At 38.0% G+C, this 10,746-nt stretch overlaps 3 protein-coding genes across 3 annotated transcripts; 2 read left to right on the top strand and 1 right to left on the bottom strand.

The window, feature by feature from the left end:
- The first annotated feature begins 262 nt into the window (after nucleotides 1–262).
- On the top strand, nucleotides 263–2,625 carry LOC9324941 (protein TIFY 11B). The gene is made up of 4 exons (XM_021035317.1): nucleotides 263–598; nucleotides 948–1,071; nucleotides 1,275–1,613; nucleotides 2,222–2,625. Exons 1-4 carry the CDS (start codon nucleotides 442–444, stop codon nucleotides 2,424–2,426), a joined length of 825 nt encoding a protein of 274 aa, XP_020890976.1. The 5' UTR covers nucleotides 263–441; the 3' UTR covers nucleotides 2,427–2,625.
- A 2,021-nt stretch (nucleotides 2,626–4,646) lies between these two features.
- On the top strand, nucleotides 4,647–6,106 carry LOC110224220 (uncharacterized protein At3g43530-like). Its single transcript, XM_021010087.1, has 5 exons — nucleotides 4,647–4,750; nucleotides 4,832–4,990; nucleotides 5,080–5,623; nucleotides 5,704–5,908; nucleotides 5,977–6,106. The coding sequence occupies exons 1-5, from the start codon at nucleotides 4,658–4,660 to the stop codon at nucleotides 6,104–6,106; spliced, it is 1,131 nt and encodes a 376-aa protein (XP_020865746.1). The 5' UTR covers nucleotides 4,647–4,657.
- Nucleotides 6,107–6,327: 221 nt separating this feature from the next.
- Nucleotides 6,328–6,922, bottom strand: LOC110224284. The gene is made up of 2 exons (XM_021010275.1): nucleotides 6,704–6,922; nucleotides 6,328–6,629 (listed from the first exon to the last, which is right to left on the bottom strand). Exons 1-2 carry the CDS (start codon nucleotides 6,881–6,883, stop codon nucleotides 6,390–6,392), a joined length of 420 nt encoding a protein of 139 aa, XP_020865934.1. The 5' UTR covers nucleotides 6,884–6,922; the 3' UTR covers nucleotides 6,328–6,389.
- Nucleotides 6,923–10,746: the final 3,824 nt, after the last annotated feature.

The raw sequence follows: 10,746 nt of genomic DNA, 5'->3' as shown, positions 1-10,746 counted from the left end.
CCTAAAATATGAGACCAAAAAAAAAGAAAATAGTTGCTTAAGAAATGAGTACGTTTATAGCTGGGGTAAATTCTTCTTCTTGAACCATCATAGATGATCTTTTAGAAAAAATGTGTTTTACTGTTTAGTCTAGTTAGGTGTGAAAAAAGAAGAAGTTATAACTCGTGACAAAACCATTCTATATTGGACAGACATCACTGTCACTTCAGACTGAAAAAAAACCAATTAGAAAAAGAACACGTTATTTCGTTTTCTTTATTTATTCGGGAGAGGTTAAATAAAAGCCACAGAAGCTTATTGGCTAGAATTGGTTATTTATAACAACAACATATGAGCAAAAAAGCTCAAAACATCTATATACCCTTTGTAATCCTTGATTTTTACGTGTAAAGAAGCCAAAGCAAAGGAAATCTTAGAGTTGTTGTAAATCTCCATCACTGTATGTCGTCGACGGGACAAGGGCAGGAGAAGTCCAATTTCTCTCAGAGATGTAGTTTGCTCAGCCGGTACTTGAAGGAGAAGGGAAGTTTTGGGAATATTAATATGGGGTTGGCTCGAATATCCGATCTTGAGCTCGCCGGAAAATTCGATCTCAAAGGTATTTTTTATGTCTCCTTATCTACTCCGACGGCCGCCGCCGACAAAGACAAAAGTTTAATTATATACGTTTAGTATCCTGGTTCGTTGATTATTCAGCATAGGGGTATGAGATCTTGGCCCTTTATTAGAGACGTATTAAATAATAGATTATTTTTTGTTGAAATGCAAAATTTAAATTGTATTTATCTTTTTTTTTTTTCTTGAATCTTAAGCATGATAGTATCTTTTGGACAGTTTAGGTATATTAAAATGAGAGATTTTGTGAAGTTTATTTTAAAAAATAATGTAATTTGATTTTGATAAAATTTAATCGGATAGGGATTTTTTTTTGTTTTGGTTTGTTTTAGGTCAACAAAATGTGATTAAGAAGGCAGAAACAAGACCCTTCGAGGTGATTCAAAAGCTTTCCGAGCGTTCCGTTTGTGAGGCCTCTACTTCTTCTGGAAACAAAGCCATATATGTTGATCTCAGGTATTGTACACATATGTTTTCGAACTCGTGTTCGGTTTCAGATTTTTTTTTTCCCTCAAGTTTCAGATTTTTATTAGAATTGAGAAATTGTTCAGTCTTTCCATTTTTGTAGCAACTGAATTAGAGAAAGGACTACCGGTTAAAACCGGTTATAGATGTGTGGAGTTTGACTAATTGTACAAATGGGTTTGGTTTGATTTCAGTGAACCGGAAAAAGTTGTACCAAAGCCTGGAAATTCACAGTTGACCATATTCTTTGGAGGAAAAGTTATGGTTTTCAATGAGTTTCCTGAGGACAAAGCAAATGAAATAATGGAAGTAGCTAAAGAAGCGAATCATGTTGCTGTTGATTCCAAGAAGAACACTCAGAGTCACATGAATCTCGACATGAACAACAAAAGCAACGTGGTGATTCCTGATCTGAACGAGCCAACGAGTTCAGGGAACAACGAAGATCAAGAAACAGGGCAGCAACATCAGCTTGTTGAACGCATTGCAAGAAGAGCTTCTCTTCATCGATTCTTTGCTAAGCGAAAAGACAGGTAAACTAAAACTGGAAACTGCTTTGTCTTACCTGATATGGTCATAATATTAAGAACGTACGTAGCTGGTTACGCTTTTTCTAGGCCGTGTCTCGGAAATGTATACATAGACTAGGACCAAGTTTTTCTAGGAAGTTATATGTAAAATAGCTAATAATTAACCTAGATAGGATTAGCTCACCTTATTAAGAGTTGTTCAAGGAACCCCACACCGGCATTACCAATTAAATATTAAGTTGAAAATTCATAAAACTTAACATAGTATCATAACTTGTTTGTTACCCTAATTAGGATGGTCGTGGTATGTTTCTGATCCTAGAGTAAGATCCTAGATGTGTCAGAGTCATCATTTAAAAAGCACGTGTAACAAGTTACAACGAAATTTGAGATGAGACCTAGAGTAGTATATAAGAGATACGAGTCCATCATCTTGTGTTGACGGATGATTTAAGCGTGTGTTATCTAAATCCTGTCATTGATCTAGGAAAGTTATTAGTAAAATGTCAGGAAATTTCTAGTCAAAGAAACACAAATTAGAATGTTCTTTGTAAATCAAAACTCCAATATCTACTTTGTCTTAAATGTTGATTAAGGGTTTTGAATTTCAGGGCTGTGGCTAGAGCTCCATATCAAGTGAACCAAAACGGTGGTCATCTTCCTCCCAAGCCAGAGATGGGTACTCCATCGATAAAGTCAGGCCAATCCTCGCAACACTTTGCAACTCCTCCAAAACCAAAGGCACATAACCATATGCCAATGGAGGTGGACAAGAAAGAAGGACAGTCTTCCAAAAATCTTGAACTCAAGCTTTAGGGCATATCACGAGTTCACGTTTCTAGTTTCACTTATTTAGGATTTGAAGCCAAATACCCTTTATATATATTCTTCCATACTTTTGACCAATTTAGGTGATTCATAGTGTATTACGTAGCTAGTATTATTTCTACATACATATTTTGATACTTGTTTTTTACATCTTGTTTAGATCCTTTAAAATTGTCATTTAGATTACTCTCTCTGTCTTTGCACAAAAAAAAAAAAAAAAAAAGATTACTCTCTCTGTCATAAAAATTTAGCACATGATCGAATCTCACTAGTACTTATGGACTGAATCAATGGCTGGAAAGCCACTTTTGGAGAAAAAAAAACCTGGAATGCCACCCTTCTTTTTTTGTTTTATCAGATGAATTAAATTTAAACCCTTAAATATGAAATGACGAAAAACCCAAGGGGCAAGATCCAAGATCTCATGCGTTTGACCCGTTTCCATTTATCCGATCCAAGCCCATTAATTTTTGTCCAAGCCCATCCGAGAATTGAGCCCAACAAAGAGAAAAATTGAAAACTCAGGAAAAACGTAAGCGTTTCATTTTCTCCGATTTCCCCCCTTTTCGAAACCCTAGAGAAAACTTCTCCGATTTCTCACTGATTTCTTCAATTTCTTCTCCTATATCGTCGATTTCTTCTCCATTCTCACCTTCTAAGTCGAATTTCGCATCGCCCTTTTCCCTGTTCATATCCAAATCCGCAAATCCGTCGAAAATCTGGGGAACTTTGCAATGGCTCGTGTAAGAGACGGCGAAGGGGTGTATGAATCGACGGCGAGGCGTCCGGCAGAACCAGCGGATGCTTCGGTAGAACCTGGAAGAGAAACCGCAGATCCGACAGAACCAGATGCTTCTATGATCAAACCTGGAAGTGAAACCGTCGGGATGCAAACTGATCCGACAGAAGAAGCAGTAGTTGATGCTTCCGAGAGTCAACCTGGAAACGAAACCGTCGAGTTGGAAAGGAATGATGCTGAAGGACAAGCAGCAGTTGATGATTCCGATATTCAACTTGGAAAAGAGAGTCCGATAGAACAGAGTACTGAAGCAGTAGAGGCTGCAGAGGAGGAACTCGTGGGTGCATCAGAGGAAGAGGAAGAGACCGTTACTGCTCAGGTATACATTAGTTTGAGAATGGATTAATGGAATTCAAGGTACAACTAGTTCAACTAGTGAATTAGGTTGTCTTTGAATATGAGTATATATACTTTTAATGCTAGTTCTTGGTATAATTGAAGCGGAGAATATATAGGTTTGAATTTATGTGTCTTGATACAACTAGTTCAACTTATCCCGATTATATACTTATTTGAATTGTGTGTTTTGAGACAAGTAGTTCAACAACTTAAACTCAACGATTATGTTTTGAATATGCAGGATACATATGAGGAAGAGGATGATGTTGCTGGTAATGCTAGTGAAGAGGATGAGCATGGTGATGTTGGTACTGGTAAAGATGATATAGAGGCTGAAGAGGATGTTGGTATAGAGGAGGAGGCTGCTGCTAAAGATGGTATAGAGGAGGAGGTTGCTGAAGCTAGTAAGGACGTTGCTGGTATAACAGCTGATGATGATTATGATAATGATGATGATGAAGATGATTCCCAGCCACTTCCGCCAGAGAAGATGTGCTTAGATAGTTCAGAATACACCAAAGGGTGTAAAATAGGAACTAGGTGTAAAGTGACTGAGACAGTGAACTTGATAGAGAAAGAGTTTAAAGACGAGGCAATATGGTTCAGAAGTCACTCTCAGTTCAAGCATGTATTCCACATGCCTAGGGAGCCAAACCACATGACTCAAGGCATGTGGATGCTTATGCTGCGCACAGTTGACACAGATCTTGAGAGGGAGTGTTGGTTTGTGGTTAATGGAGTACCTATTAGGTATTCCATCAAAGAGCATGCGTTGCTAACTGGGTTTAATTGCAAGGAATACCCGGAGAAGCATGAGGAAATGGGGAATTTGAGGTTTGTGAAGAGAATCTTCAAAAGGACTGAGAAGATAAAGGCATCTGATGTATTAGCTAAGTTGAAGGGAAAGAAGAGTTGGAAAGGAGCTGATAAGAAGAAGTTAGTAGTCTTGTATTTCTTATGCAAGATACTAAAAGCAAGCTCAAAAAGTGATGGAAACATAGAATCCTTTCTATTAAGGATTGTTGATGATTTGGATGCATGTGAGACATATCCATGGGGCAGGTATTCATTCTTAGAATGTATGAAAGGGATCCGGAATATGATGAAGAATTTGAATGGGTCTGTCAAACCTAAAGCTCAACCTAGCTTTAGTGGATTCATTGTACCTTTGGAGGTAAGCCTTTGTTTTTGATGTCTGAGTATTTGAAGTTGTATATATGGTTTTATGATATTAACTGTGTGTGTTTTTTTGTAGATTCTGGCTTATGAGGCTATTCCACATCTTGGACTGAAATATAGAGTACCTGTACGTGCAGCAAATGACTGTCCAAGGATGTGCAAGCACAAGTTTAAAGAATCTGCCATGAAAGGTATCCCTTTGGAAGAAATATATCAAGAGCTTGGGACTAGCAAGGTTAGAGTTTCTGTCTTCATTTGATTATTTGGTTTGTGTCATGTATTTGATAAAGAGTCTAAGTTAAATGTATGTGTGTGTATGCACAGGATATTGACAGCATATTGGTACCAGACCAATATGAAAAATCTCTGTTGGCTGGAATCATTGAAGATAATGTTGATGATGGCCTAGGGCAGATTGATATCATTGTTGACAGTTGGAGAGAGCGTCTAGTAGAAAAGAAGAAAAAGATATGGTGGGAAGGAATGTACCAGCTGGACCAGGCGTCCCGAGAGATTGGTAATAAGTTTCTTGAGAATGAAGACCCTGAGCAACAAGCCCCTGAGCAAGAAGTCCCTGAGAAAGAGAGTTCTGATATTGCTAAAGTTGTTGCATCTCTTGCCTCACTAACAGAGGTGGTGAACAATGGCTTTCATGCCATTGAGGAGAAGTTTAGGGATATGGAGATTAGAGTGAAGACTCTTGAAGTGTCTGTGGCAGCTCAGGGATATCATAGTCCGGTGTTTCCGCCATATGGGTCGCCTCTGGAAACACAATATGGGACAAGAACTGATTTTGAGGGTGGGCAGATGAGTCAAACCATGGAATTGGTTTTGTATAATCCCATTTCTCCAACTGTTCCAGAACAAGGTGAGTGTAGAAGTTTCTTGGTTATTTATTGAACTTTTAAAGTGGACTAATAAACTGTTTTCTTTGTACATTGTATGAAGGTGATGAGGAGGAGGAAAAGAATGAGGAGGAGAAAAAGAATGAGGAAGAGATGAAAGGAAAAGAGAAGAAGAAGGGCAAGAAGACAAAGAGGATGTTGCAGCAAGAGGGTGGACCTGTAATAGCAACCGGACTGAAGCGAACAAGGGCAGCTTCCCAACATATTAAGACACCATTTGTGGAAGTGCAGCCGAAGAGAAGGAGAAAGTAGGAACTATTGTTGTGTTATTTTGGTTGTACCTGGAGTTAGTACTTGTTATTTTGGTTAATTTTAGATTGTGTTTAGTCGGTACAACTGGTCAAGGCAGTACAACTGGTCAAGTCGGTACAACTTCGTGGTACAACTATGTCAAAGCGAAGGCAACTTTTGAAATAAAATTGGTCAAATACTTGTTAACCATTTAGAAATAAAACTAGGTCAAATACTTGTTAACCATTGTCAGATAAAAAAATTTGACATTTACAACTAGACGGTACAACTGGTCAAGACGGTACAACTTTGTGGTACAACTTTGTGGTACAACTATGTCAAAGCAAAGGCATAAATACGTGTTAAACATTTAGAAATAAAACTAGGTTACTAGTTCAAATAGGAAATAAAGGAGATTAGTCTACATAGGGTTATTACAAACATAAGAAGTAGTCTACAAAGATTTAGAGGAATACATAAATACATAAGTGGTTATTACTACCACTTAGATAGCAACTCCTTCAGCCTACCAATCTCAGTTTCTTTCTCCTCCAAACGCTTCTGAAGATCATCGACTTGAGCACGCATAATTCGAACAGACTCGCGAAGGGACTCCAACATAGGATTTTGGTAAGCGTGGTGGATTGATTCTTTCTGGGTTTCAAATTTGTTATGGACGACAGTAAACTCCTCATTAACCGCATCATCCCACCACTTTTGAAGGTGTTCTCCACCATCCTAAGCATAAGCATCATTCATCAATCATAAGAAAAACGATTTCATCATCAACAATACAAAAAAATTCATCATACCTCAAAATTTGGACATTTGTATTCCTTTCTTCCTTGATTATTGCCAGTGGTACACACAACAAGCTTAACGTAGGTTCCACAGAAACAATATCTCGGAATACCCCAATTACCGTCAGCTCTTGCCCAACTCATATCCTCACTCGGCTCCGATTCGGAGCTTTGAGTATAACTGATTGGCATTCTCACTGCAACTCCTCAAGAAGAATCAGAAATTTAAAAACCATAGACACAAATCCGAATCTAGGATATACAAATCAAAAACGGAGAACCCCAAATAAGAAAGCACCAACCTTGAGAGATAGGAGTCGTTGGCCGAAATCTCTCCTCTCGCCGTCGGGATCTCCGCTCTCGCTCGCCGGAATTTTACTTCTCTACTTTTTTGGGTTTCGCAAATGAGAGAGAGAGAAACTAGGTAAGAGAGGGAGACAGAGCTTATAATAAAACCCTAGATCTATCGATTTATCTTCCTTTTCCTTTTAAAAGAATATCTAAAAACAAAAAATATATTTTTAAAAAAAAACTGATGTCCAGTTGTACTTTGGCGGCTGTACTTGTTTAATAGTATTAAATATGAGGGACCCATGACTGAATATACTCATAGTTGTCCAGTTGTACTAGGAGCAACATAGTTGGACTTTTAACACTTTTTCTTGTTTTCAGTTGGACTAGTATTTAAATAACTAATTATAAGTTGGACAAATGATTATTCTTAATTATTTGGCATATCCAAGGGTTACATAATATTATATTTACCAAATCATTTGTCCAACTTCTTTCACTATGATTTAGGTTATCTTATAGCAAGTATTCCTTATACTAGAAGGGGTTGTTTGTGTGAGAACATCATTTTCCATATATTTTTTTAAAAGTTGTATTCAAATGTTTAAATTTTCTTTAAAAGTTAATTCTATTATGATTATATTATAGAATTATTCTTTTATTTCTTTTTTTTTTTTAAATATGTTGTTTTATAATACTATCGTAGCTGTACAAGTTGAACCAGTTGAATAGTTAAAGCTAAACTTATGGAAGCATACTTGTAATAGCTGAACTCAGTATATAAACGAATAGAAATACAACTTAAAACAAACAGACATGTTCTTAGCTGAACTCAGTTGAACCAGCTGAATTGTTAATGCACAAACGAGACACAGACATGTTCTTAGTTGAACTCAGTTGAACCAGCTGAATTGTTAATGCACATGCGAGAAATACAAATAAAACACAGAAACTCAAGTTAACCATTCTCATCATTGGGAGGGGGCTGCAACCAACTCTCCAAGTTAATGCCAGGCTGTGCCTTGTTTTGGGTCCTCTTTCGTCGCTTTTCCCCGGTGGATGGAAACCGGGTTTCTTGATTTCTACCTTTCTTTGGTTTGTAATCCGGCGGTTTTGCGATCTTCTCCTCGTAGTCAGCTGGGAAAGTCCATTGAGACTCATGCGGCACAACGTAAATCGTTTTGTAATATGCCAATGCCCACGTCTCGATCAAGTAATATTTCGAACAAAGACCATATATGCTTACTTCCGTGGTTCTCCATTCATTCCGACAATGCTTAATGGCTGCGGCTATACCATGGATGCAAGGGTACTTGTCTATATCAAAACACCTACAAGTACAAGATTTCATATCCAAGTCCACCAAATATGTTAAACCATCAACTCCAATTACGCTATATTCGCGTCGGTAGCTGTTAAGCTCAGTGACCGTCAACTTCGCAGCTATAGGACATCGGATATGTAATATATTCTCCACAACAGGCACCACCTGCGTCGTGTTCGATGCATTGGCAGAATCTTTTCGATGTTTGTTGAACCATTCGGAAAACTTCTCCAATATCGCATCAATCATCGGTAATAGATGGTACTTCCTTACTTCCTTAAACACAGCATTCATTGACTCTGCGGAGTTGCTAGTATCTATGTTGTACTTGTCTCCCTCAGCATGACTCCTAGCCCATTGTTCAACCCCAATAGAATTATCTAGATATTCAGCAGCTCTAGGATACCTTCTCCTAAAATCACCATACTGAATGTTGAACTCGGTCTTAGTATATACATGAGCGCATTCCTTGAATTTATCAACACCTACGTCCTTGTCCCCAGTCAACTTTGGCCTAAGGTTTTGGGACAAATGCCATATACAATGACCATGTGATGCGTTTGGAAACACATCCATCACTCCCTTGATGATGCTTTGATGTCTATCGCTTATGAAAACCAAACCATCTTCATCCGGTACTACCTTTCTCAACATTCTAAAAAACCAATTCCAACTAGCATGATTCTCACTATCAATTACACCAAACGCAATGGGGTAATGGTGACGATTAGGATCCTGAGCTGTTGCAATAACTAACATCCCACCATATACAGTTTTCAGAAAAGTTGCATCAATCACTAACACTTTCCTCATTGCCTTAAACCCTTCAATGCTTGCTCCTAAAGCGATAAATAAGTACTTGAACCTCTCTTCTACATCCAATTCCACTTCCGTTACTGTCCCAGGATTCACCTCTCTCAACATGTGGAGATAAGCATACAACATCGTGTAGCAAACTTCAGGGTTCCCACGCATATCACTAACATGTTGTTTTTTCCCTCTCAAGGCGGTGGAGTATGAACAATCCAAACCAAGTCTTCCTTTAACAAGAGTCATGATGGTTTTAGGATCCGGTGTTTTCAATTGACCACAGAAGTCCTCATGCAAAACACTTGCTACTAATCGTGGTGTGCCTTTTTGTTTAAAATATCTAGTACTCTCCTCACACCTAGAGCATGTATGCATGTTTTTGTGAACTCTTACACTCCAAAAATCAGATTTCTTTATTCTAGCAACTCTTAAATACCATTCACAACCCATGGAAGCTTGACTGCATTCAATCATAAGTCGCACCGGGTCCGACTTCACACATCTCACACCAAACAACTCGGCCTTTGCAGCTCTATTAACCAAATCCCATACAGCCTCCTTAGAAGGAAATTCTTGATCTTTTTCCAAAACCATACCATCTTCCCATTCTTTAACTGTTTCCTCACTTGGTTGTACAGGCCGTGAAAGCTCAACATATTCATGCCTAACATCATTCTCACAATCTTCATTTACACCATTCTCTATCATGAGCTGTTCAATAATCGGTTCATTACCTATAGCAGGCTCTTTCTCTTGTTCTGATCCTTCCCCCCATCTAAAAGTACTCAAGTTTCCCTGATTATTTACATCATCAGTCCTTACATCATCAGTCCTTACATCATTGGCAGCCACTTCCCCATAATTCAAACCGCATGAACTTCTTCTCTCTACTCTTGGTACTAGCTCCACCATCTGATTACTTTCAAGATTGCATAACTCCACATGCAAAATTGGTCTAAATCCATCTTTATCCAATGATGTTAAGAATATACAAACATCCTCATCATCTAAAATATAAGACTCTCTCCTTCCTTTACATATCATGTAACTCAATTTCATCTTCCTTCTCGCTCCGTCTATAGCAATCTTCTTACAGATCTTATCTACCAACACCGTATATGTTATTCTCTCCAAAGATGTTGTCTTAAACATTATAGCATATAGTGAATTGTTGCAATTCCACTCATGCTCTTCTGAATAGTACCCTCCATAGTCAAAATATATGTTTGTGTGGATCTTCTTCTTCATCGCACTGCAGATAGAACAAAATAAATCACTAATTTCGATACAGCACTTGTAACAGTTATACCAATTGTACCAGTCGAACTACACTATCATATATGTACCAGTTGTATTATTCAATTTCAGTTGTATCATGACCTTCTGCAATTAACGATACAAAGGAGGAGCTACATTCTAATTTCCCTCAGATTCAACACGATTCAACTCATAAATCCTACTATCTAGAGATTTCTACACCTACTATTGCCAAACTCTACCATTGCAAATACCTAAACAAACAAATTTCTAAACACTTACTTGGTTCAATCAAGATCCAACAATGGAGGAGAAGAAAGAAGGTCCTACGACGGAGTTCCGTCGAAATGGATGAGTCGACGGCGAGGCTAAG

This window comes from Arabidopsis lyrata (genome assembly GCF_000004255.2).
Source record: "Arabidopsis lyrata subsp. lyrata unplaced genomic scaffold ARALYscaffold_2, whole genome shotgun sequence".
Lineage (NCBI taxonomy): Eukaryota > Viridiplantae > Streptophyta > Magnoliopsida > Brassicales > Brassicaceae > Arabidopsis > Arabidopsis lyrata.
This window is presented reverse-complemented; position numbering and strand designations above follow the sequence as displayed.

Coding starts and splice junctions, on each gene's coding strand:
- LOC9324941 (XM_021035317.1), top strand. CDS start 442: ATGTCGTCGACGGGACAAGGGCAGGAGAAGTCCAATTTCTCTCAGAGA. Junction 1,072..1,274: donor GCCATATATGTTGATCTCAG/GTATTGTACACA, acceptor GTTTGATTTCAG/TGAACCGGAAAAAGTTGTAC. Junction 1,614..2,221: donor TTTGCTAAGCGAAAAGACAG/GTAAACTAAAAC, acceptor TTTGAATTTCAG/GGCTGTGGCTAGAGCTCCAT.
- LOC110224284 (XM_021010275.1), bottom strand. CDS start 6,883: ATGCCAATCAGTTATACTCAAAGCTCCGAATCGGAGCCGAGTGAGGAT. Junction 6,630..6,703: donor ACAAATGTCCAAATTTTGAG/GTATGATGAATT, acceptor GCTTATGCTTAG/GATGGTGGAGAACACCTTCA.
- LOC110224220 (XM_021010087.1), top strand. CDS start 4,658: ATGAAAGGGATCCGGAATATGATGAAGAATTTGAATGGGTCTGTCAAA. Junction 4,991..5,079: donor AAGAGCTTGGGACTAGCAAG/GTTAGAGTTTCT, acceptor GTGTATGCACAG/GATATTGACAGCATATTGGT. Junction 5,909..5,976: donor CAGCCGAAGAGAAGGAGAAA/GTAGGAACTATT, acceptor GGTTAATTTTAG/ATTGTGTTTAGTCGGTACAA.